This window comes from Anser brachyrhynchus (assembly GCF_964034855.1).
Source record: "Anser brachyrhynchus genome assembly, chromosome: 18".
Lineage (NCBI taxonomy): Eukaryota > Metazoa > Chordata > Aves > Anseriformes > Anatidae > Anser > Anser brachyrhynchus.
The window spans coordinates 9,194,502-9,221,158 of NC_137711.1; the positions used below are offsets into that span (position 1 = coordinate 9,194,502).

Genomic DNA, 26,657 nt, shown 5'->3' on the forward strand with positions numbered 1-26,657 from the left:
AAAAAAAAAAGGGGGCTGTTTCAGCCCCAGTTGTAAGTCTGCCTCCACCTCGGTCGCTCTCTGCGCGCACCTCACCAGCGGAGCACCGCGGGCAGGCGCCTTTCCCGCAGCCGACCCGGAGCCGCCTCAGCCGGGTGGCCTCGGGTAGGGCAGCGAGCGGCTGGCTGGGGGCGGCGGGGAGCTCCGGGAGCAGGGGGCGCAGCCGGGGCCGGGACCGGGGCCGGGACCGGGATTAGGACCCGGGATTAGGACCCGGGATTAGGACCGGGGTCGGGGCCAGGACCGCGGGTCGCCGTCCCCGGCTGGGCAGCCCCCCTCTCGACGCCCCCCCGCCCCCCGCGCCGCTCCGCGCCCTCAGCGGGCCGGGGGAGGGAGGAGCGGGGCGGGGGGCAGCGGCGGCCCTTCCCCGGGGGCTGCCCTCCCGCGGGGGGCGGAGCGGCGGGGCCCGGAGCCTCGGAGCGAGGGGCTGCGGGGCCGCCGCCGCCGCCCATGGAGCCCAACGGGACGGCGGCGGCGGGGGGCAACGGGACGGCGGGGGGCGGCGGGGGCGGCGGGGGAGGCCCCCCCGGGGGCGGAGGCCCCCTGCTCATCCCGTCGGCGTTCGGGACGGTGCTGTCGGTGATGTACGTGGCCGGGGTGGCGGGCAACGTGTACACGCTGGTGGTGATGTGCCACTCGGCGCGCTGCGCCGCCCCCATGTACAGCTCCATCGTCAGCCTGGCCCTGGCGGACCTGCTGTACCTCTCCACCATCCCCTTCATCGTCTGCACCTACCTGGCCCAGGACTGGTACTTCGGGGACCTGGGGTGCCGCATCCTGCTCAGCCTCGACCTGCTCACCATGCATGCCAGCATCTTCACCCTCACCCTCATGTGCACCGAGCGCTACCTGGCCGTCACCCGGCCCCTGGACACCCTGAAGAGGTCGCGGGGCTACCGCAAGGTGACGGCGGGCGCCGTCTGGTCGGTCTCGCTGCTGCTGACGCTGCCCATGATGCTGATGGTCACCCTGACCGAGGGGAGCAAGGCGGAGGGCAAGGTGAAGAGGATGTGTGCACCCACCTGGAGCGTGGACGCCTACCGGACCTACCTGACGGTGCTGTTCAGCACCAGCATCATGGCCCCGGGAATCATCATCGGCTTCCTCTACACACGCCTGGCCAGGACCTACCTGGAGTCTCAGAGGAACCCGCCCCACAAGGAAAAGAGCAGGAGGTCCCCCCGGCAGAAGGTCCTCATCATGATTTTCAGCATCGTGCTGGTCTTCTGGGCCTGCTTCCTGCCTTTCTGGATCTGGCAGCTGGTGCGACTCTACAGCAGCTCCCTGCAGCTCACCACCCAAACCCAAAAGTGCATTAACTACCTGGTGACCTGCCTGACCTACAGCAACAGCTGCATCAACCCCTTCCTCTACACCCTGCTCACCAAAAACTACCGGGAGTACCTGCGCAACCGGCACCGCAACTTCTACAGGTTCACCTCCTCCTTCCGCAAGAGGGGCTCCAACCTGCAGTGCTCCTGGGGACGCTCCATGTCCTCCAGCAACCAGTACGACTACAGCTCGGAGGCCCTGGGCATGGCCACGCTGAAGGACAAGTGAGGAAGAGGAGGCTCTCTGGAGACATCAGGACCAGAAGAGCGTCTGGCCAAGGTAGGGCTTTGGGACCCTTTTGCCCTGCAGGGTCCTAAAAACTCATTTCTGGTGGTCGCTATAGTCCAGGACAAGAAGTTGTGTGACCCCAGGTACTGTGAGATGCTTTTCAGTTTTTTGGGGTTTAGGGCTGTCATGGGGAGTCCTGCCATCAGCGGGTGTGGATGAATCCTTCTGTGGTTTGGGTGCAGAAGATGAGGCAGATACTTTGTTCAGTTCTTCGGCAAACTCTTTTCAAGCTTTGCTGCACTTTGCTAAGCTTCAGCTCTGCACCGGTTCTTCTGTGTGATTTCTCAGTGCTGTCCTCCAGCTACGGCTGGACCAGATCCACAAAGGTCTGAAATTGTCCTGGGATTGCTTAACTTAGCTGCAAGCCCTGGGTTTGCCCTATATATTACTGTTACCGGTTCACAGTGTGCCTAAGGAGACCTTTAAGCCCCTTTTTCTATTTCCTGTTATATTATAATACACTACAGTTTGATCAAGCTCTAGTTCAGTTTGATCAAAGTATCTATTTTAAAATTCATTGCAGCAGCGCTGCAAACTCCGAGCATTTAAAAACCACGAGGTAAGCTGTCAGAAAACACTGGGTTATCTAAAAAGGCATGTCATATTTTAACTTTTCTACCCAAGATGATTTTAATCTGCCACTGATTTTAAGTTGGTCCCTTTCTCCACAGTCGACAGAGTTTGAAAAACTGAAAATTTATCTCGGAAAGGAAAAAAGAAAATTCTTATAATCCTGTCACTCACAGAGCTGAGGCTCTAAAAAAAATGACTGAGACCTGTAATGTGAGACTCATCATAAAAAGGACAAATTTAATCCTGGCAAATCTCACCAAAAGTATTTTGCCTTGATGTATTTTGCTCATTCTCTTCCCACTTAACATGTAGTGGTAAACCTCCACCATAGATGCTAGAGATGCCTGTAAACTATAAAACTTAAGTTCATAAAAGAAATTGTGATTAAAAAGTGGACCATTGTCAGGTTTCCCCTCCCACATTCTCTTCACCCACCCCGAGGGCTGCGTTTACCAGGGAGAGGCTGCTGCTCTCAGCTGTGCTCTAAGCAGCTCATTTAAGTAGGGATAAAGTTGTGTTCAAGCCATCTGCCCCAACTCTGGGGATAACTAAAGCGCAGCAAGAGTTGCATAAACTATTGTCAGCAGCTGGCAATGTCCAGGGACTTCTGAAACAACAGACAGCTGCTTCAGGAGCAGTCGTTTCCACTTTTTTATGGCATCCCCCTACACCGACCTGATTGAGAGGAGGAACTCAGCAGCCCTGCAGTGGTACTGGGTTTCTGTGTCCTTGGGTGATCCTCTCGTAGCATGTGCCAAGCTTTAGGGTACGTCTGTGCTCGAGCAGAGACACGAAGTGCCTACACAGCAGCCAAGGATGGGGCACAGAGAACACAGCACAGCCACATGCTGGATTTTATGCATAAAGGCAGAAAAATAACCCCTTCAGGGCACATGTTGGACAAAGACCAGGGAAATAGGTTCCTGTGCCCGAAGTCTGACATTCTTCTTATAGGTGCAATTTTTAGGGGGCTTTTTGGGAAGGGGCAATAAGGAACTCACCTTAGCATTGCTTACATTACTTTTCATCACAGGACTTTCTTCAAAATGCTTGCGACCCACTTTGTGGTGTTCCAGCATCGTGCAGACTGCCAAGCTGGGTGGTAGAAATGGATGTGACAGTGCCAGCTTCCTTACAAACGCGGGGGACTAAAACACAGCTCTTGCTGGGAACTGGCAGGGCAGAGTGGGCTTCAATAGTTGTAAAGAACTTTTCAGGAACTAATTCATTTCTTTTTATTATTAATTCTGAAGCCATTGTTCCTTTCCCTTTGCTTCCCATTTCCGAGGCTGGAAGTCACTCCCCTGTAAGAATAACACAGATAAGACTTAACTCCAAGGGCGGTGTGGGACGGCTGGAGCGCGTGCGTCATCCACAAGGTGTGCCGCGCTGTGCTGCTCACGGAGTGCAAGAAAAACCCACCCTGACCTGAAACAGTCCTGATGGGTCTTGATTTCCAGTGCTTAGCCTGAGGAGAAAGTCCTTGAAAGCCACTGTCCCACCCCAGCATTGCAAGGCGGCCGTAGGACGGATGGTTATCCCATATGAAATAGTATATATCTGTTACCAGGTATGTAGGGGAAGCAGATGATGGAAGAGCAGCGTAGGTGTCAAAAAGAGCATTGGGGAATACACTTCCTGCCTCAACAAACACGGGCTAAAACATGTAGTGCCAAACAGCCTAAAACTGTAGTTAGTAATGAGAAGGGGGAGCTGGAAGGGAGCTGTATTTGAAAAAAATAAAAGAAAAAAAGAAAAAAGAAGAGTGGGTTACATACACAGTCCTACCAGAGTGGATAGCCAACAGAAGGGTTTGGTTAGGGTGGGCTGCGCTCCACGAGCCATCCCCTGGCAGGCTCCTGCTGCCCTGCTGAGCAGCACGCGGGGTGCACACTTCGTGCCGTAGCATTGGAGCTGCCGACGCCAAAAGGCTGATGGAGGAGCACCCAAATGAAAGGCTAAGTATGAGGTATTTGTCACTGTCGGGTTTCTTGACCAGCTTCAGCCCATCCCGTCTCGGAGCCGCTCCCATCTCCTGTCAGGCTCTGATGAACCCTCGTGAGGTTCCTCTAAGGAGAGACCCAGTAAATTTGATGACACCCACAAAGCATGTCGTTTGGGCAGACGAGAGCCTATTTAATAAGCAAAACTGGCCAGCGATCAGAAGACACCGCTGTGTGTAATGAATGGCAGCCCTTTAGCAGCCCAGCATGCGGCATCCCCCCGCCTGCAGGAAGCGCCACGGAGCCGCAGCCCTTTGCAAATGCGACTCCTCGGCAGCCTCTCGTACTCCTGGGGAATCAGAGCTCAATTTAAAAGATAAATTTGTGTAAACAACATCTCTCTTATTGTCTCATCGGACCAGTTAAACTGCCAAAAGTCAGTAGCTTTGACCCACTTAATAAATATCCTGCAAGAGCAGATGCGTTAACTGAGTTCCTCTTGTCTGTGACTGTGGAAGCTTTGACAGTTCTCAGTGCGCTCACATGTTGGAAACAGGCATAAAGTCTTCATATATCTTTCTTTAACAACAAAACGGGGAAGTTAACTTTGGGATTGCTGCTGCCTGCCTGTAGCACAGAGCCTAGTCCAGGGCCGACACAACCTGTAAGCTCCCATACGGGGTAGCTCTGCCTGCTGCTCACCCAGAGTATTTTGGGGAGGACACGGGACTCTGAACTTGGGGCTTGGTGGGATCTCAGTTCATGAGCACAGAGTCAATGCAGGCGCAACGAAACTGCTGTAAAGCAGCCCAAGCTATTTTCTGTATGAGGCAGGAGCATTACCTGTCTTCGACACTAAAAAGGATGAGTCAGGGCTCCCAAAATCATGAGATGAAAAACACACCAGCTCTCCACAACCAGAGAGGTTACAAAGTCTTTTCATATGGAAATTGGGATAGTCGCATAACCAGAATCCAGATGATGGGGCTCTGGAAACTGCAAGCATCTTATTGTTTAGGTAAACCTGAAGCATCTCAGCTTGGGCTGAAATAACAGCAGGGAAGTCCATCGGGCTGTAACTAAGCAAAATGCGGTGAATTATTTTAAAACAATGTTGCTTTGGCTGTTCTCCTACATTCCAAGCAGGCAAGATGTGTGCGCCCTATGCAATTCTACTGCAGGTTTAGTGACATAGCTGGTCTCTAAACAGGAGATGGTAATTTTAGGAGAGATGACAGTATTTTTGTTGCTGGGGCAGAGGTTGTCACTGCAAAACTCCATACAGGCTTTACAGGAAAGAAAACAGGTTAATGACTAAAAAATCTTCTCCAACATCCCGTGGTGTTTAAATCTGTATGCCCCACTCTGTTTCCCCCCAGCTCATCAGAAAGAGCAGGCTGTGAAAGAAAAGCAGCTTCATCCTGAGTGCTCTTTCCTTCCTTTAATCTAAGGTAGTATCTACTGCAGCAACAGCAATTTTTCTGTTTTCACTTGAAAAAAGAAAAGGCAGGTCTTTTGTGGGACAAGTGAGAATACTTGTTTTCCCCATGCTCAGGAGAGTACATTTGAAGCTTACTGACTTTTTGCAGACTTCACCTTGTATCACACATCTTTGCTCATCTTCCTCCCCACTTTTTAACAAGACATTTGCAATAAACGCTTAAAAGCCCCACATTACAATTTAATTGTGTATGCAAGCAAATCATTAACATTTAAACTCCTATTTAGCAGTCATTTTTGGTGCCTGTTGTGTGATGGAATACCAGGAAAAGCAGTGGAGGTGATTTTATGAGCGCTTTGTACCTCCCACGGCACGCTGCCCAGTTATGTTAGCCCAGGAGATCAGGCAGGGTGACAAGGTTGCTCTGCTCAGAAGCAAATACAGAATCTGCTCCCCTGGCAGCATCAGAATAGAAAGTGCACGAACTTCATAACTGAGCCCGGCCCTTGAGCGGTGGAAGCAGATAACGCACATTTCAGAAACGCCGGTCAGCCCCGGAAATTTGGCCGTTGTGTTTTGGAGTCCCTCTGGTGGCAGGAGCAATCTTCCCTCCTGAGGTTCTCGGGAAGGAAATTTGCTTATTATTTCAGGTTTTAAAACATAGCGGTTGCACACAACCAGACTACATAACAGCACTTAATTTCTTTAAAATATAACGTTGCCACAACATCTCCTGAACAGAACAAGTCTGTTAGGCAGAGAAAACCCACTTCCAAGTGCTAACTTTGCTCTCCCACCTTTCTTCCTGTGCTGAACCTGGACGAACTTTATCCCCGTCATTTTGCACAGCAGCCTCGCTGGCAGCACCCACGGAAACACCCGGAGCTGGTGACTAACTACAGCTTAGCCCAGCTACAGATTGCTTTTGCCATATAATATTGGTTGCTGTTGTCAGTTTCAAGTTTTTCAGGGGAATTGGAGAGACTTGGATTTAATTGCTATGGCTTGGAAGAAATAAATTGCTTTGTCTTCAGAACTGTAGCAGCAGCTTCACAGAAAATAAGTACCCTTTAAAGTGATTATTATTACTGCTATACGAGCTTTTTTTGCCCTTGATGGGGAACGTACCTAAAGCACAGCGGAGGAAAAGGATGCATCAGCTGGGAGCAAAGCATCCGGGGGATTTGGGTGGCCCAGGGTGAGTTTTGTGAAGGCAGGGGAAGGAGCTCGATGCCAGCTCACTTCGCCAAACCTCTACGGTGCAACAGGCAGCTGTGGGACCCCTGAAATCAAAAGTTACTGAGGTGTATTAAAACCCTAACGGCGATGTATATCAAAAGCCCCACTCAGGAACCCAGGCAATGCAGAGTTTCTGGTGTGGTGTGTCACCCCTGGGGCAGCCTCACTGCAGCCTGTCGGGTTTTGGGTGCCCAGAACTGAGCTCTGTGATCTGCGGTCCCAGCTGGAGCCTTCCTGGCCCCGGAGAAAAGGATCCCAATGGGACACACCAAAACAAAACTGCTGCAATGTTTTCCTTCCTCCTGTCCCAACACAAGAAAAGAAACTATTTAAAGAGGAAAGGGGATAATGAATCCTGAAGAATTCTTCTGGCATTCGGGCTCTGCTTTTCTGATTTTCTTTGGAACTCACTTGTAATTTAATTTTTAATGTAAATTTTTGTAAACACTAGGAACCCTTCAAAAGTGAGAAGCGAGGTGAAGAGTTAAGCACTTGTTGAATTTATTAGGGAAGGCTGTACTTCACTATTGGGGAAGATCCCACCCAAGCTCTCCATCAAGATCTCTGGAGGGAAATCAGTAAATAACTTGGTGCAACAGCAAACCACTCCGCATAGCAGCCGTGCTTGGCAGAGGACACAATCCTAAGCCAAAATGGTGCTAATGGGGAAGAAGTAAGATCTGCTAAGTTTGTCTCAGTGTGGTTAGGCCAGGGTCTCTCTAAGATGTCGTCAGCCTTTCCTTGTGCACGCCCAATAGGATCTTGAGTTCAGCTGCTGAATTCTTAACTGAAAACAAATATGATTTCGTCCAAACAAAGCAAGGCAGATTCCTGAAACTAAATGTGGTGTGTCCATAAACACCGAGTTTTGGAGACAGTCACAGCTTCATGTATGTGCTCCTGCAAACCTCATCAGGGACTTCCATCAAATTCAGAACATTTGTACAGCTTTTAGTTTACCATATCGGCTTCAAATTTGAGAGCCACAGGGGTGGCTCGTGCAAGAAGCCCCGCAGGAAGAGGCACTACATAGCAATGCTTCTAACAAAACCCCACTGATTTCAACTGACTTCCTGCTTTTTCCCTCATAACTGATTGGTTTTTCTTTCATTTAGCACTGTAGAAGGGAATGTCTTAGAGGAATGACATTACTATGAAATCAGCTGGAGCCTGAGTTACCTCTCCCACCACATTTTGAAAGCTGCTTTTGCCGCTTGGTTCGGGAGCAGTAGCAGCACTGTGCAGGCAGCAGCGGCGGTTATCTGATCCTACTCGAGTGTGTGTCTTTATCTTCCTTCCCATCATCTGCCGGTGGGGACTCACAGGCCATTCATCCCGAAAGCTGTTGATAAGTAATCCAGGCAGGCTTGAAAGCAAGATAGCTAATAAAATCCAGAGGAGATTTACAGGGGTTGTCATGCTGCAGCCACCTATCGAGACAGCGTTTGACATCCGAGCTGAAGAGGGAGATTACTGTGAATGGGAGGAGGTGGGAAGTCCGGGCTTCTCTTTCAGATCCAGCATGGACTTGCTGCATGACCTCAGAGAAGTCACTTGCCCTTGTGCCGCTGCTCAGTTTGCCACCTAGAAAACAGCGATGCAATTTCCATGGTCTGCACGAGTGTCTTAAGACACCGCTAATGCGTGTGACATGTTTTGAGATCCTTGGTCTTAGGTACAAAAGTTAAAAGCTCTCCTTTTAGGAGTAACTCAGGATTCCAGTTAGCTATTAATGGTCAGATGGAGGAAATGTTTGTGTACCAGAAGAACTTCTCATCCATTTTTAGATTAATGGCAGCCAGTCAACAAAGATTATAATTTAGCCCCCAGCAATGGCAGCTGCGCTTGGCTGGCATCTCAGGGAGCACGGCTGAAATGGTTCCGATAAAAGCATCATCATTTCACTGCATCAATACCCTCTCTACAGCCTCTCCCCGGGTAAGAAACAATAGCAGGAGCTATGGTAAGGAAGCAAAAGCTTTCTTCTTTACCTCCCGGCAGCCTTTTTCCCCACATTGTTGGTTAGGAGCACTGGGGTTGGTGAAGGTAAGGGCAGCGCATCCCTCCCAGCCACAGCCCGTGCCGCGGCCTGCTCCAGGGCTGGATCCTGATGCAGAAGAGGCTGAACAGAGAGAACGATCCTGATTGCTAAACACAGCAGTGCTTCCCTGTCATTTTGTTCTTGGCATCCTTTTAGAGTGATTAAATCTGTCGAGGAACCTCCGCCTGCCTTAGGCACAGCACGAGTAATTCCCAACAACAGAAGCAGAGGAAATAGCAACCGACTAACTTTGCTTCTCTGCTTTCATTTGTCTGTTTGTTTTAATACAAACACGAGTTTATTATGGCAAGCATCTCCCTAATTTCAAAGTGCCGCTCTGTCTTTGCAGCAGCTTCTCTTAGGGAGGATGAGAAAGTGAAGCTCTGCAGCCTCTGGTGCCCGAAGTTATGGGTAAAGCTCTTTGCAGATCTGGGGGCCCACACTGGAGGGATGGGGACAGAGCAGGAGCAGCACTTGCCCTTATTCCTCCATCCATCCAAGTGAGTATTTTCTCTACCACACACTGTGCCCCCTGGGTACTCACTATCTATCTCTGTTATTCAGAAAAAAAAATATAAAACCTGCAAGAAGTCTTGGGTTTAGTTAGATAAAAGGTAAGAAAAACTTTTAAACCTGTAACTTCACAGCCTGGGAGAACCGCTTGTGTTCTCCTGCTCCCATCCTTAGCGCTCGTCATCCCAGAAGGCCCCCGGGTGTGGGGCAAAGGCTTCGTTACCTACAAAATGCAAAAATGAAATAGTTAATGTGCCGCACCAGATTACTCATTAATGAGATCAGAGAGGAATTGCTTTAGGCTGGCAGGAGGCTTAGGAGGCAATACTATGTCAGCTTCACACTACCTCCAGCGGTAAGGCTTTACACCCAGTGTGGAAATAGGGAGGGGGAAAGAGGTAGGCTGCCCTGAATGGGCTCGTGCCTCGCAGTTTCTTGAAATCTTACCTCCTGGCAGGTTTTTGGTGCAGAAAAGTACTTGATCCAACCTTGCAAATCCTCCTCTCTTCTCATCCCGTTTGCTGTGAGCATGAGGACAGCCGGTACAGGAGCCCCTGAACCCCGCTTTGCCCCCGTGGTGCAGGGTGAGGAGTTACAGCGGTGGCAGGGAAACAGGAGCGTGAAGTCCCCAGTGTTGTCAGGGCACAGAAAGAAGACCATTAGGTCAGACCTCAAAAAAAAAAAAAAAGCATCCAAAAAAGGCATCAAAGCTGCATCTTAATAGATGTTTTTGTCCTCCCTCATTCTTCAGTAAATGTTTAGCTTAGAGAGCTCTGAGGCTTGTGTTTCAAACTCTGCCTGTGGAGGGTCCATGTGTAATTACAGACTTCAGCCCAGGACCTACCTTAACGACTTTGCATTCCCGTCATTCTCCACAGGCTGAATCTTCTGCCCACACTGAACGAAGCTTTTACAGAAAGATCATGGATCAAATGTGACCGTTTAGTTTGTCTGTTCAGTGAAAATATGTTTGCTTTTAGCATGTTCCTGTCCTTGGTGTTCTTATTTTAATCTTCTGTTTTTCTTTGGTCTGTCTGCTCTGTCCTTTCTTTGTGCTATTTTTCCTTCTGGGCAACAAGTTGCAGTCTCTCCCAGGGACTCTGCTCCCATCCTCACTTTGCTCCACAGCAACAAACCCTGCCAGACCCTGAAACACCCAGGGAGAGTTTCGAGGCTTTGGGGGAAATTTTATACCTCTTGAATTTCAAATCTGTTGTTTCAGGTTGCCTGCAGAGAAAGCAGAAGTGTCTAGTGATTTCTACAACATAATCAGAAAGCGGGCATGTCGCTGCAAGCGTGATTGCTCTAAGCAAATCCTTCAACTCCAGCAGAGAAGTTACATCTGCATAGCTAGGAGCAGGATGTGACAACCATCTCCTTTAGAGTGGCTCCAGCTTAAACCTCTTTTGGCCCCTCGGTTGGGCTGGTCCATCTGTTTTTGCAGCCCTGGGGTTTTAAAGGGTTAAGCCTTTCTCATTTCTAGCTTTTTTTTTTTCTCTCCTCTCCAATCAAGCCCAAACCAATTGTTGCTTCTGCCGATCAGATTTACTGTCCACCCCCCAGCCTGTGAATCCAATACAACCGATGGGCCATGAAAAGAAGTGCTTACGAAACCACATCTTCAAATCTATTCTGAAAAATCATCTGTGAGAAGCTTCGATGCACTTGAGCTTGTTTAAATATCACTCAGAGCAGTAAACGTCTGAATTCATGATCCAACTTCTTTTACCCTACTGCAACTAGAACTATCTTTAAAATTTGTGCTCTCGGTTGATTTGGGCTTTACCTTCTGTTTTCTCCTTTCTGCTCTCTAAGTGATGCTGTGGCTTCCCTTCCAGAGATGCACGTCAGCCCCCAGGTGGCTCTGTAAAGCCTTCTGATGCAGAATAAAGAGCAAGGACCTTCCTGAGGGACACCAGAAACCTTTATATATTTGCTAGAATACCCTTGAAAATGTAGTACTGCAGATTTGGTCCATACTAACAATTTGTATAATGGTTCCTAAGTCTTGGAGCAACCACACACTTAAGGACTCAGCACGGAGTGTGGGTGGAGGCAGTTTTCCTCCCATTGCCTCTGAAACTGTTTTTTTTTTTTTCCTGTTTGGTTTTCAATTATTTGACTCACACTTTGTGGACTTCATTTCCTGGCACATTAACAGCTGGTGGTTAGAAAGCTGCAGTTGGCGAGGGCAGTATCTGGAATGGATAGTAATTACTCGCTGAGCTCATTATAATTGTTCAGTTATTGATTAATTTGGAAAGCCAAGCAGGGGGAATATTTGGTTAATTAAGAGCTCGTTTAATCACTGCTAAATTTATCCTTCCAAAACAGTGCTCACCTTACCTGGATTTGAAAGCCTTTGTTTACCAACACTGCTGGTGGGAAGCAGGAATACTCTCTATCCTTTGACTGAAGTTGATGGCACTTGCTCTTTGGCCTTTGGTGCAACGTTTTTGTTCCTTATTCCCCGCTAGGTCTGGCCCTTCCATGTTTTTCTTCGTGGGCATTGAGATCTCTCTGAAGCTGTTATCAATCTCTGATGAGATGGTGAATAAGACATGATTCACGTGCAAGCACTTCGGCACTTCTGGGACCAAATTCTCAGCCGAAGAAAAAAACTGCACAGGAGACAGAACAGCAAAGTGTGAGAACTTAATAGAGCCCAGTAAGCAAGAGCAAGAGAAAAGCTTTAGAGCCCTTGTCGTTTTTCTGTTGCTGCTGATCTAACACAGTTGCTGGGCACATGTTTCCCCTGTTTCAAGCTTTAGATAATTTAAGGCTTAGGAAGCAAGTTTATCACCCAGAGGATGCTTTCTGGAGCCTGGACAAACTTCCAGGGGCTCTGGGGAGTCTGCAAGGCAGTGCTCAAGACCAAGGAAAAAAAAAATCCTTTACAGCTTATTGTCATGTTTTTACTGGTGCGTGAAGAACGTCAAGTATCTGTATGAGAATCCAGGCAGGCTTGCAACTGAAAGGATTTTATTTGAAGACTTTTGGGGAGAGTTTTGAGGAAAGGACTGAAATATCGTTTGAATCAAGATGAGTACAACTTAAACAAGAAGCCCAAAGCAAAATAATTATATAAAACTATTAATCGTTCTAAGTTAAGTGCTTTAATCCTTTGTCCAAGATTAATTTAACACGATATCCTTCATGCACAGCATCAGTCGGGTGTAACTACCACCACAAATGCCCACAGGATTTGGCTGTCAGCTGGCACATGCTACCTGGGAGGGTATCCCTCCTCCCAGCATGCAAGACAATTGCAGACATTTAGAAAGGAGAAAAAACAAAAAGCCAAGCCTTGAAACCCTTGCTGACCACAGGCAGACTTATTTCCCCTTTGCACTTCCAAAGTCTCCAAGATTTACGGGCCTCTCCAATCCAGACTGTAAAAAAAAACACACACAAAATAAAGTGGATGAGTCTGTACTGAACCTCATCCTTCACAATATGACTCAGAACAAAGTAAACTTATTCCAATGTGTACTCCATAAAAAAAGAAAAAAATAAACCAGATCCTGTATCTCTGGAGACATACCCATCTTTTACAGCGGCATTTGTGAGCTGCTCCTTTGTGTTTTCCTCTTAGATTAAATGCTGCAAAGAGAATGCTTTTTCCAAGCAGACTCTGCAAGGTAAATTCTGCAAAGCAGACGAGCTGTCAGAGCAGGTTGACTGTAAAATCTGACAACCCTGACAGCCTCCTTGCAGCAGTGCAAAGCCATGTCATTTCTCCAGTTACCCGTGGTTACAAAATTGTTGAATGAAATGGAGTCCAAACCTGTCGAGGATCGTAGCTCTCAAACAGGCGGAACAAGTGATCTGGAATAATAATAATAGCCAAGCACGCTGCTCGGGCCCTAATTCAACGCTTTGCCAAACTGCTTCAAATTAACGGACCTTGCCCATTCAGAGCTTGGGCTGCTGAGGGGACAGGGAAGTTCCTGGGGGGATCTGGCTGACTTTTTATTTTCCTTCCTTGAGAAGGGACAGCCATAAAGCAGCTCTTCAAGTGTGCTATGATTCCACGCAGAGAAGTGTTATGGGATGTCCTCTGCCTGCCCCCCAGGGAAAAGTACCACGTTTTCAGCAGCCAGGTTCCCACCTGTGGGGCTGGGGCAGGGGCTGCTGGCCCCAGGAGCTGCCGGGCACAGGGGCTGCCCTCCTCAGATGTGCTCAGCCGGGGCCACCTCGTGATCCCGACCACGCTGCCAGACAGGGACGGATCCCCCAACACATATATAATCAAAGCAGTTCCCTAACTGAACTTTTTCCTAACTGTTCTTCCTGAAACTTTTGGCTTTAAAGTAGCGCTTTGTGCAAAACACATTTCTGCAAATTAGCTTAACAAGTTTCAGAGGAACTTTCAAGTTAGCACAAAAAAGAACAAAACCCACATGCCATTGTTTTAATCATTTGGACTTGCCTTTGCACTTTCTGGCCCTTCCTGCCGAGTGTCTCAGGTTTCTGCAGACATCTGCCACGATCAGCCACTGATCTCATTCCCTTACATTACCTGCTGGATTTGGGAGGTGCTGTGGTGGGAACAGGAGGACAGCAGTGCCATCGGGATCTTTTCTTCCTGTTAATTTTCCCTGCCAAAGTGTCATTCTGCAGCACACTAGGGCAACACGAGTTTTCTGCCTCTGCTGTCAGCCTCCTTCCCTTGCTGGTAGCCAGCAAGCCAAGAAACCAACATCTACAGGGTCCTGTTAGCAAAGGACAGCTGCAGAAACGCTGCAAACTGCTCTGAACTCTCAATCCTGTGTGAATCACCTCTAAAAACCTATTTCATTAGCTTCACCAGTTTTACCTTTCCCCAGTGTGTGTACAGGTGTGATATCAATCCCCACCAAGTGCCATTTGTTCAGACCAGCGCTGTTCAGCACTCACTGTCACCTGGATTTAGCGCTTGCTTTTCAGCACCTTCTCAGCAGTGGGAGGTTTCACCTTCACACAGCTCTGGACAAGGACACACTGAGTAAGGCTTCGCTGTCAGCTTCTTCTCCAAATGCCAAAGCCTTCTCCCTCCAGTCCACCCTCATCCTTTCTTTCAGTAGCAATCAGCATCCTACTGTCACCCCGACTGCTCCCAAGCCAAACCAGCACCCCATACACTTCCCATCACCTATAATGTCTTGTGGAGACCCACAAAAGAGCCCAAATATCATCTCCCATTCCCTTCCAGGGAGTCTTTTCTGCTGCCAGCACCTCCCTAGAGCCTCCCCACACCTGGGAGATGTCCCCCCCCCAATCCCAGCTGCAGACTCAACACCATCCAGCCCCCCCCCATACCCTGCGCCTCTTCCCAGGGTGGTCTCTGCCACCCACCTCGTGAGGGGCCGAGGGACACCAGGGCTTTCTTGGCTTCCTATATGGGAGTGCATGCAGTCAGTTCTTGTAAGCATCGCATTTTACTGCCTCCTCCCAACATAAACTGGACAAATTGATGGAGTCCTGGCCCCCAGGATAAACAGCGGCTCCGCTGTTTAGAGTAACTGTCTCCTGTGAGGAGAACCGCGCAGCTCCGTGGCCGTCCCTGCTGCTGGGTGCGGGAGGTGGCGGTGCCCCAGCAACACCAACACCACAAACGGGAGCAGTCTGCAAGGACGAGCAAGACTAGAAAGAGGCTGCGAGGTGAACTCAGGTGCCACAACAGCCGTCTCCAAATTACTGTGCAGAAAGAGGACTGGCGAGCTTCACCTGAGCCACTTCTAAAAATTTCTACCAAGGGCCGTTTAAGTTTGTGTCCAAATCCAGAGGTTGGCTTATGTTTGCAAGGTACCAGCATTGCAAAATTCGTATTTCAGATTAGTTTCAGCATTTTAGCTGTTTAGCAGTGTTGGAACCTCATGTGGCTAGGACCCATTCTTGGCTATTATAGCTAAAAGAATTTTCAAAATCAATATTTATGGCCAGGCCAGTACTTTTGAAAGAGACTCAGATTAGATAAGACCGCTCAGTCGCGCATTCTTTCCACACCTGCATTCTTCCCAATGAAATAGTAGTTCCCAGTTTCAAGACAGACAGCTTAGAGTTGGATTTCACTTGTTCTGGTACGACGACCGCTTGCGTGCTCCAGGACTAAAGCTGGCTCAGATGTACGCACGCAGTCCTCACCTCTCAGGGCCTTGAACACAACTGGAAAACGCTTGTCTCCTAAGTGATGGTCTTGTGCAGCCTTAGTTCTCAGATTGCATTCAGCAAGCAAGCCAGAGAGCTAAAATCTAAATTCCTTTCAAAGGATTTTGCAATACCTTCATTCTCCACTTTCTTGAAGTATCTTGCAGGGAAGGGGACAGCTGTACATCCTAGTGATCAATTTTAGATTAAAATGAAATGACGGTAGAGCAAGCGTATCACTTTCTATTTCCACCTTTGTCTTCTCCATGCCACAAAGGAGCCCTTGCGAGTGCCTAGGAAGTGGGGGTAGATGCCCCAAGGAAGCAGTGAGTGCAGCCCTAGGAGACAGGCTAAGAGCCAAGCTCAGTCTTCGCACCACCACACTCCCAGCCCCTGCATGTCCATCCATGGCTGGAAGGAAAGAAAACTGTGGATCATTGACACTGCTCAGCTGCTGGGCTGGGGAGAGGCAGACAATGACATTTACTTTTTCTATTAAGTTAATTGATCCACTTATTCATTCACTCCATTCCATTTGTTAATACCAAAGCTTTAGGGCTCAAAGCTCTTCTGTTTTTCCAGTTCCGTGAAATGGTTTAATTAGAGATATTACCGCTCCTTATAACCCTTGCCACGTTTGTAGCACTAATATATAAGCCCTTGTTTATAAATGTACTTACAATCACAGTTACAGTTATGTTTCCCACTTAGGGGAATCAGGTGAACAGCACAGCTGCTCTCAACACCTTGCCTCTGCCTTGCTCAGGATCCTGCAAGTCACAGGGACCACAAGACTGAAAAATTACGTTTGAGATGCTCAGGTCTAAACTACCTCCCCATAGGATTCAGCTATGGAAAGGTTTTGATTACTGCCCTTCTGTGCATGCTTAATGGCTAAAGTATTTCATTTAAGGAGAATGATTAGGAAGAGGACAAGTTTTAATTGCCTGCTCAAAAGTCTTGATACAAATCCTAGCTACAGAGTTGAAACGTGTTTAACTTCTCTTGGAAGTGATAATTTTTGCAGCACGCTGGCTTTCACTGACTCACAAGCCATCTGGAGGTGCTAAAAGCATTTAGCAAACAAAGTCAAGAGGTCTCAAGTTCCAGTTCTTGAGATGAAAATACCAAGGCTCAAAGGCAGCAGGCAGTCAGCTGTGAAGATGGAAGACTTCAAGGGTCTCACCATTAATAGATGTGACATGAGTGAGAGCCTTCATCACCACCCGGGCTGGGTGCTTTTAACTGGACACTCTTCAAGATGAGAACAGCATTCCTGAGAAATCCACATGCATTTATTCTGAGCCTGTGCTGAGGCAGAAAAATGAGATTCTACCTGCCTGCCTGCGGTCCGAACAGACAGAGATCTCCAACAACACGCGTATGAAACAAGAAAGGGAAGATGAGTAGGGAGAGGGCTGGGTTTGCAGTTACTGTGCAAGTACCTAATAGCAGAGTAGGACCTCCACGGACCATACTAGGGAGCAGGTGCATGTCCTCACACCTCGCCTGAAGGATTTCAAAATAAGTAAAATGTTGTCCTTTCTTACAGTACCACGAAAAAAAAAATCAAACTTTTTTTTTTAACTGGAGAGATAATGTTCATTTCTATGCAATTCATTTATGAATGTTTCAGTCTTCTTAGATTGTTTCTCATTTATAAATCTAAATCCTGCCTATACTGCTATACACAGATGTTACGCATGGAGGACACCACCACCTAAAAAAAAAACCCACAGCTGGTATATGCAGAGGAAAGTTTAATTCATTATTTTTAAATAGATGGATGAAACACAGCTTTCTTAACATACCAGATTCAAAATTCACTATTAATTAAAACAATATTGATGAGATAAATAGCCTAAGGTGTTAGGGAAGAGGTCCTGTTGAAAGGTTTATGAAGGGATTTAACAGCAAGAGCTTTGCTCCCTAAAAGCTGTCCAGTTGTTGGTCTGATTTTTTTAAAAAACAAAAAAAAAAGCAGGTTGGGGGGAGAGAATTCAACATCGCTACGGACATTTCAGCGTGGGAGAAATCTGCTGCTCTCTAACACCATCTTATCACTCTGACTTATTTATGCTATAGTTCTTTCTCATGCTAGTAAACAGCAAAGTTTATTTGATCATATTCATCCCAGTGGAATGGAATTCCTTCCTAAGTAATTTATCTCCCTCTGAAACAGAAAAAGAAAAATAAGAAAACACATTTATTGCCCTCAACTTCAGCAGTGAAATAGAAATAATGCAAGTGAAAGATCATTTTTCTCATTCCTTTTCTGCTGAGAAGCGCAGGGAATGAATGGGCTTAGAGTTGGTCTAGTTTCACAGCACCTTTTTAAGTTTTGAATTATCTGCTGAAACATGGCCTTCTCTTTTTATGAGGGTGTTCGGTGAGTCACATTTAAAGCCCTAAATGCAAAGAGGACTCCCAGAACACATCTCCTCTTCAGTAACAGCATATACCAGAAATAAAAATGTTTGTCTGCTAGAGGGGATAGAAGAAATTACCATTCACAGTTTGCCAACTCATGTAAAATGAGTCCATTAGGACCCACCATTGTTTATTTCCCCCCAGATTTAATGGTTGCCGAATTAATACGCCAAGAAGGTCACCTACAAGGTGTGAATCCACCCAGAGACCTTGTCTTGGCAGTGAAAAGCAGTCTCAAAAGAAAACATCAAGCTTTTCTGTGAAGTCAGCAGCAAAGTATCCTGGCACCCAGATAAACAGCTTAATATAATTGTATAAACCGATGAACAAAAAAAAAAAAAAGCCAAATTTTCAAGGTGTCTGTCCAGAAAAGTCACAGCTCATTAACCTACTCAGCACTTTTTGTTTCTTTTCTTGTTTTGGTTAACAAAAGAATTTGAAGGGTATCCATTTTTAAAACAAGCCTTTTGAGCACTAAAGGCCTCTTAGAAGAAATTTCCAGAAACTCTGTAAATCGCTGCCTCTCTCTATAAATTAAATATCATTTCCTTCTAGGAGAGGTGCTGATTTCAGGCACATACCCCTGTGCTTCTGCCCCACTGAGTCTTCAGCTTGAAGGCTCTGATGAAGGTCCCAGGGAGGTACATTAGTTAACGGTGCATCTGACCTGACAGCTCAAAGATTTGACCAGTCCAGATTCCTTGGAAAGCCTCATGATTATCCAGCAGTCAACCTAGATATTTTGAGGGTTTAGCTTTGTTTGGATGCATTTAAAGGTTACAGAAATAAAGGAGACGGTACTTCCAGGCTGCTTTATCAATTTCACAATGAGAAGTTTCTAAGCAAGGCATTTCTCATGATCCTGCAGTCTGATCTGCATGTGTAGGATCCCATTAAAATCAATGAGACTTCACAAAGGAGGAACTCTACCAGCAGGGATCCTTTAACAAGATCACTTCCTTAATGCGAACCAGCCTCTGATAAAGAACATCAAAAAAAGTTTTTCTTGTATGTTTCAAAATTCAATATTCACTATCCACAAGTTGTCATGAAAAGACAAGGATATTCAACAGCGGACAGCATAAATCCCTACCCCATCGTTATTTCAGCCATATAAGAAAACAGGCAAGATAAAAACAAACACCTCTTTGAAATATAGGGTGTCCTTTTAAGTATGGACAGTGCCTGTAGTAGATGAACAATAAGAGAACATTTCAAAAAAAATGCTAAAGAGTGGAAAAAAAATGAGCAAGATTTCACAGTTTCACCAAGGTCTGAAATTCTTCTTGAAGATTAATACACTTCATGGGCTAAGAAGGTTATAGGAAAAAGCTGGCTTTTTTGAGTATGGTTGAGAAAGATGAGCTAAGTGTGAGTGTGGAAGGGTCTGTCCACTGAAATACGCCGGGTGTCAAAGACAGTACGGAACTAAAGCAGCCTGAGGCATTGCTATTTTAAAGCTACAAGTATGGTAAAGCTGCAAATAACAACGTGGGGCTTGCTCACTCTGTATCCCAGACTGTTCAGGGAAATCTCTTGCTTTAGGACAATCCTAATCCTTTAGAAACTAAAGGAACAGCCATGAACCTGCGTTACAGACCCCAGACAGCACACAGCATGCTGCCTGCCTACGAATTGGTGCTGGCATCAGCATGACCCGTCCCTGCCTGAGACATGGGCTCTGTTGTGTGTTTCCTGGTGTGTCCGTGTGGCTGCAGCCTTCATCAGACAGCACAAGGCCAAGCACTCCTCATACTACTACAACAGCAGTGCCAATACCATCCTGCAAGTGTCCCAAACAATTCTAGTGAGCCAGGCTATGAATAAGTAACAGACTGCACTTACGCTGTAGGTAAAAGCTTAAGTATGCTAGGACAGAACTGAGAGATGCCATAAGGGATTTGAGGGGAGACGATGGACAGAATCAAAGACAAGCGTGCAGTTCAGAAATGGATCGGTTATTTTCCTTCCTGAAAGGCTCTAGTACAAGCCAACAACGCTTGTATGGAAGATAAAAAGTGCCTATACGGATGCTTTAGGGATAAATAGGCTATCTTTAAGGGAAAGCTGAACGGTAGGTTTCAGCAAACATGCTGTAAAATTAGCTTTGAGTTTCCTAAGAAGGTTTACAAAAGGAGAGATAAAGCAAACTCTGCTATAGTTCTCCACAGTGTTTTACAAGGAGCAATAGACACTTACCGGGGAATTACCCACCACTTTACAACAGCTCTCACCGCCGGATTTCCTGAGAAGTCTGCCTTCTTGAATGAGGCTAAAATGATCGATGCCTGCTGCAGCCATCTGTGGTTCATAAAGGAAATAACTCTTCTGCTGTTCTTGGAATCTTTGGTTGGATTTCCTCACAATAGACTCAAAAGGGAGAGACAGGAGCCGGGATTTTCTTTCTTTGCTTGGGGGAAGAGGAGTAGGGTGGCTGTATTTCCCCCTGCTCTCAGCAGTAGCACAGAAATGCCCTGACCTCCAGCAACATACCTGCTTTGCTCCTAGGATTCAGACAAGGCAGAAATACTGTACAAAGCCAGACACGAGTGCTTCAGAGATCCAATTCACGTGTAGAGGCAGTGCATAGACATCTGAGTGTAGATGGAACACAAGGAAAGGAAAGCTGTCAAGGAGAAATTCAAAAGTATTAAGAATTGCAAGTGAAGAAAGAAAACCATGTTTTCTTGATTGCATAGTCATTACCAATGCCATTTAAGTTTTGCTTTTATTTTGTTCTACACATCATTTGCTACAGCCTCAAAATGTACCCTGTTGAAGTTACCTTATAAATCAAAGCAAATAATTAAGACCTGAAGCTAAATTTCTGATGCATATCTAAATTAAAATCCTTTTGTACGTAGAGCATCTTGGAAAGCATTTCTGGACTTGAAATTCATTTAGATGGAGCTATATATACAATATATGGACAACACATATTTGGAAGAATCTCAGTGTAAACATACCTTTCCAAAACTTCTGTTGATTTATGGGGAATTAAAGTAATTTGAAAAAAAAAAAAAGATTACACAACTGCTTAGAGAAACTAAATTTTTAAACATGAAAAATCCTAAGAAATCCAGTCAGAGCTCCTAGAATCAACTTATATGGTATTAATAAAAATAATCATAAAATTAAATAAAATGCATACTGTAAATAGCATTTAAAGCTATGTTTGTGCTAGAGACCAGATCTGATCTAACACCTGTTAGCTTTAGAAGAAAGATATTCTCCAACACCTTTGAATAGAAGAATAATTTTTAGGGTAGTACAGTTACATTGAAGTCCTCCAGAAGCCTCACCCAACGTCTAAGCAAGGATTCAAAGCCTGGCTTGGTCTCCTGACATATTTTCTATTTCACCCTGGCTTCTATTTCACAGAAGCAGGCTTCACCTTTCTTTAAAAAATGTCTTTATTTCGAAGTACAAATTAACATTCCCAAATACTTGAAATGAGTAATGCTTTAAGGTAGAAGGCTGCAAATTTACGTCCAAACTTCACCCCAGTTCCCACCGAACATGTACTGACCTTTCTTTAACTTTATTTGAACCACAAGGGCTCTAAACAAAGGTTTTCACACCCCCAGGCAACATCAAGCCAGATTTTGTTTTTACCATGCGTTCGATTAAGAGCACTTGTCTGCAGCAGCTTGGCACCAGATTTATAGGAGTTTAATAGAACAAATCCTGCCCTCAACCTAATCGGAGTTCTGAGAAAAAGAGCACTGCCTTTCCCAGTAGCAACAGGGAGGCTGAACCTGAAATAGGACAGACAGAAACATCAGCAGAAATTAAAGTATTTCAAATTCAGAATTACCTGTCAAGAAACGGGGAGAGAGACGCTTAATAAAAAGTTATTGGGGGCATTTATGGGGCCTAAAATAAATTAAGTCAAGCTTATTTCTAACAATCACTGAATTCTGCAAATTCCAAGCTGCCCCAGGAACATTAGCCTTTCTGCTGTTATTATTTCCCTGCTGGAGGCTATGTTTAGAACTTTTTAGATTGTATTCTACTTCCTCATTTGCTATTTAATTTCTTCATAGATCTAGATATTGCTTTTAGTAGTCCGGATATTGAAGCTTCAGATATAAAATGTTGATTAGTACTGGAACACAACATATTGAATTGTTACGCTCCTTTTAAAACGTGAATTCTCTTACCAGACACAGCGCAAGCATTTTTCACAAATTGCATCTGACAGGTTTGGTCTTCATATTGAACACATTACTAAAGCTTAAAAAATCCAGAAACCACAAATACCAACTTGATTTTATTTCTGAATGTCAGTCAACTCACAGCGTGGGAGAACACACTGGGTTTGGAAGATATTACAACACACAGAAGCTTCAAAAGATTAAAACCTGACAGCAGATTAGTTGCGATTTCCCCCATGGTCCAACATGGTCTTGTTAAGGAGTATTTTAGAGAGGGCAGCTCTCAAAGTGCCATTTTCACTTAGTGCAACTCAAAGCCTGCATGACAGAGAAGTAACTAATAAACATTTATAAAAATTTGCAAAGTCCTTGATTTATATGACGGTGTTACAGAGTAGTGATAAAACTTATAGTGAAGTAAGAATTTCAGGACACAGGACCTTAGCCTGGAGAATCAAACCAAAATCCACACAAAGGTCCACTGATACTTAGATTCCACTGATACTAGATTATTTTTGTGGAAAAGGCCCTGCATTTAAACCACAAAGTGATGTCCGAAATCAAGTTTTAACCCACTAAAGCTGCTGCTGATGTCTGATCTTTACAAAGACATACAACTTTGGTGTGAGGCAACTTTCTTTGAATTAACAGGCTTTGAGACAAGTATTTAGATACAGAACCCAACTACTGTTTTCCTAGCATCCAGCCCTTTTAACAATTCCTTATTAGCAAGGATGCCCTTCTCAGTTTTCAGAAGACATGAAATTATAGAAGACCAATTTTGCTGGTGCGCCAACTTAGAATACTCACAATAGCACAAGTGCAAGTGTCCAGTCATCATTCTCTTTATTACATCTTCAGTGTAATCCCCCCATACTTACAATTTCCATAAAAGGAGAGATTAAAACAAAAATGAAAATTACATGAAACTGTATGCATTAAAAAAGCACATCCCCACATCTTCATTTTCATAGAAAAGATAGACTATTAATAAACCAAATCAATGCTCACTTCAAAATTTGAAGAAAAAATAATTTTTCCTATGATTTACTTAAAGTGTTGACCCACAAAAACCTTTGATTGTGGTAAGAAAGCAAGGCAGTTGGCAAGATTACTTGTTTTGTTATTTCATTTGTACAATGCAATCATCTCTTCCTCTCTGAAGTTCTTGTAATTTATTATTCAAGTAACACCACAGACTAATGATTCTAACTAACAGAAGTCTTTATATTAAACCAAAAAAAAGAAGTCTATAAAAAGCTATTGATAGACTTTCCGAAACAGATAAAACATTGTTTTGTACAAGCTAAACAGTACTTCACTATACAGGATTTGTAAGTCGGGTCAACTGTAACAAAAATCAAGAGTTTTCTTAAACTTGGTCTTAAAACTAAATTTTGGCCCAATAAATAGATGTTTTCGAAGTGTTTTTACAATTGAGCTCCAGCTCAAGAGCATTTCAATTTAAAATGTAAGTGGTTACCAATTTCCTTTAGAGCCCACATACAACAGACACTGGTCCAGGTGGTTTTGTTATCCGGCTGTCCAAGCAGCAAGTCAGGGTTTACAGGATCAAGTCTAAGGGTCCCAGCACCAACACATGGAAAACCACCACAAAACTAACTTTCTTCTCACCTGTGTCCCTCCCAAATCCTACTGTCCTAACTGGGAATTAGGTAATGATGAATGCTCAGCTGAATCCAGAAAACTGTCTGACTACTTCTGCCCAGCTCTCCTTTTAATATATATACAACTTACATGGTTATGTGGTCAAGCCATTCCCATAAGGAGCTCTTAATAACTATAGTATGCGGCTTCCAACCTGGAGATGAATCACTTTTCTTAAGACACCACTTAAAAGTGAGGCAAGTTGGGAATGCTGCGTTCTAGTAAGAGGAACCTACTGTGGTGCCATTCCCTAATGCACCACAACATTTGTAATCCTAAAGTGACGTGCTTTCTGGCTAACTAAATGGTTGTATTTCTGACATTGTATTAACTAGTCCTTGCTTGTAGCAGAAAATATCTATAGTAATTTAATTAAAAAAAAAATTTCAAGTAAAGCCCAGTAGTCAAACCACAGGTGTATTGCCTACTAATGCCCATGCTAAAGGAGAAAACATTCCTCTCAACAGGAGACATGTCCAAAAGAATAGCACTCATCCTGCTGTATTAATTAGGTCAGACTTTCCAAATCCCAATAGTATTGGAAGAGACTATAGAATTTAACAACAGGTAACAGCAGCATGTGGTGTCGTGACAAGATATGGTCCAAAAGGTGGTTTGTATCTTTTAAACTGAAGAATCAAAAAAAAAAAAATGTACAGAATGTACCAAATTTAAGATGGTCCTTAAGGCACTGTTTGCAACACTTACAAAAAAGGGCATGTGAAAACAAAATGTATTCCAATATATTAACACAGCTGGGAAATTCTAATTAAATGCAAGTCTATAAAATTATCTCCATTTTTCCCCTCCTCTTGCAGGGCTTCTCTCATTCCATTCGACCTCACGTTCCATCCCGGGAGGAATTACGTCAGGACTGGATCCCCAATGCCGTGGTCTGGGTTGCAAGTGAAGGAGATGGTGATAGCATAGCGAGTGCCCCAGCGAACCTTTTCCACCCGATGAAGGTTCTCTGATCCAGAGGTGAAAAAGGAAACCCGGCCTGTAAAGACAAAAGCATTTAATCAGCAACACAGAGTTTGCCATTCAGCTACCAGCCCTCTACGCAGTTTTGCTGTTGTTGTCTCAGTCCAACTGTTCCCTAGCTACCTGAGAGCCCACAGGTCAGCCCAGAGCCAAACTTACGAGCTTATGCTGCACTCTGACAGCTTTATGGACTGTTTAAAATGTATGTTAATCCTTCGTGCTACGAAGCTGGAGACATAATTCTACCATATCTCATAGTTTATAAAAGGCAGGAGGAAGCCAAGAACATCTGAATTCAGTTCTTAGTTGCCTCAATTAAAAAGAAAAAAAAAAAAGAAAAGAAAAAAGCAACCCTAGTGACTGTCAGCAAAGTGTACTGATTTCCTCCCTTCTCCCCTTCTAGTCTGGGCTCTAATTTTAGACCAAAGAAGGAGGAAGTGCTACAGAGGTGGCAAAAGGTCTTCAGTGAAAAAACGCTCAGCAGGTTTACAAGCAGCTGTGGCAGCTTATCAGCATTATACCAAGTATTTGCTATAGCTTTTTGTGCACAGTCAGATCACTCACTGTTCAGCCAGGACAGAACATTATGTATCACTCTTGTATACCAATTATTTTTCCTTAGGAAGAAACACTCCATCAATACATAGGCTTGGAAATTGTTTTACAGATGCAAACGCTTACCCCTGTGTTTCATCCCGTTTAAGTTTTGGGTACCACCACCACCAACCTGCCTCGGGGCTCTCCAGGCCTTGGGTTGCTTCAAGGTAAAAGCCAGTTACTTTGGGGATGCTAGCAGAGGTATACTAACATCCCACTTAACCAAATAGCAGACTGGAGCACTCTACACTTCCACATTATTTAACCGTTTTGAGAACATAGCAGTTTAATGTTTAGCAAGTAACTTGGAACTGAAGCAACTCCATAGGACCACTCGAATTTCCTGAAAAGCCAGTAATACTCATATGCACAGCTGTTTTATCCCAATGCAGATTAAAGTTTGTTAAACTCTTATCTCAAGGAACTCACACAGACAATCTGACTCTGCCTGGGACCACCAGGCCAAACGAAACACTTAAATGCCCAGTTAAAAACCACACAAAAACAAGACAAACTATTCCAACCTTTGTATGATACACTGCAGGAACAGGCACAAGCTACACAGCTAGCATCCTCTTCTAACTAAAGATCCAGAAGTTATTTTGCTTGCATATCCTTCTGCAGCACACGAGAAAGCTGAACAAACCTAGACTGGCCTCACAGAGCTTGGGTAGCCTCTGAGTCCCTTCCATATTCACTTGCAGTTCACATTTAATCTTTCCTAGGAATCGCTCCTAGCTGCCAAGCAGAAATATGAAGTCATATATCATACTCTTCTGTGCCACTGGCTGCACATCAATAATGGATAAAGCTATAAATATATGTAAAAAATAAATTTATTTGTATGCAAAGCTCATGCACACCTTGGTGTCCTGGTCTTCTGGATGAGAGACTCTAAACGAAGGCAAGGTTCTCATATCCTCTGAGTGCTACAATTAACAGAACTCTTGAGGATTTCATACAAACTCCCTTTATCCTGAAAATGTGTTTTTTTGTTTTGTTTTTACTTTCTTAAATAGTATTTGAATGTCATTCAACTACTTCATTATTAAGTCCCTCACCTACTCACCCAAAGTTTTGCCTTAAACTTATTTCCAAGCATTTTTGTTTGATCTCTTATAAGAAATATTAGCAATTCAGAATTAGACAAGTTTCAGCGTACTGTTTAAGCCAGCTAAAATGGATTATTTGGCTATACAGAATGTTTTCATTTTCTTCTTGAATAAATATGTCTTCAGATATATTGTATTTTATAACTCCTTATGTATCTGGTCCCACAACTG

General features: G+C 45.0%; 2 protein-coding genes across 5 annotated transcripts in view; one reads left to right on the plus strand and one right to left on the minus strand.

Annotated features, from left to right (window-relative positions):
- The window catches only part of LOC308179886 (urotensin-2 receptor-like), a 24,768-nt gene extending 18 nt beyond the window's left edge, over positions 1-24,750 (plus strand). The window contains exons 1-3 of one of the 3 annotated variants that reach the window (XM_080560694.1): positions 475-1,650; positions 9,246-9,764; positions 11,887-12,927. In XM_080560694.1, the coding sequence (XP_080416820.1) occupies positions 490-1,599 (1,110 nt within the window). In that variant the 5' untranslated portion in view covers positions 475-489 and the 3' untranslated portion in view covers positions 1,600-1,650; positions 9,246-9,764; positions 11,887-12,927. Of the gene's footprint in view, positions 1,651-9,245; positions 9,765-11,886; positions 12,928-24,611 lie in introns of those variants that run through there. The other 2 variants (XM_080560695.1, XM_080560693.1) reach the window with 2 other exon arrangements.
- Positions 22,947-26,657, minus strand: part of OGFOD3 (2-oxoglutarate and iron dependent oxygenase domain containing 3) — a 44,405-nt gene continuing 40,694 nt past the window's right edge. The window contains exon 8 of one of the 2 annotated variants that reach the window (XM_080560713.1): positions 22,947-24,793. In XM_080560713.1, coding sequence (XP_080416839.1) covers positions 24,657-24,793 — 137 coding nt within the window. In that variant the 3' untranslated portion in view covers positions 22,947-24,656. The remainder of the gene's footprint in view (positions 24,794-26,657) is intronic. The other variant, XM_080560714.1, reaches the window with a different exon arrangement.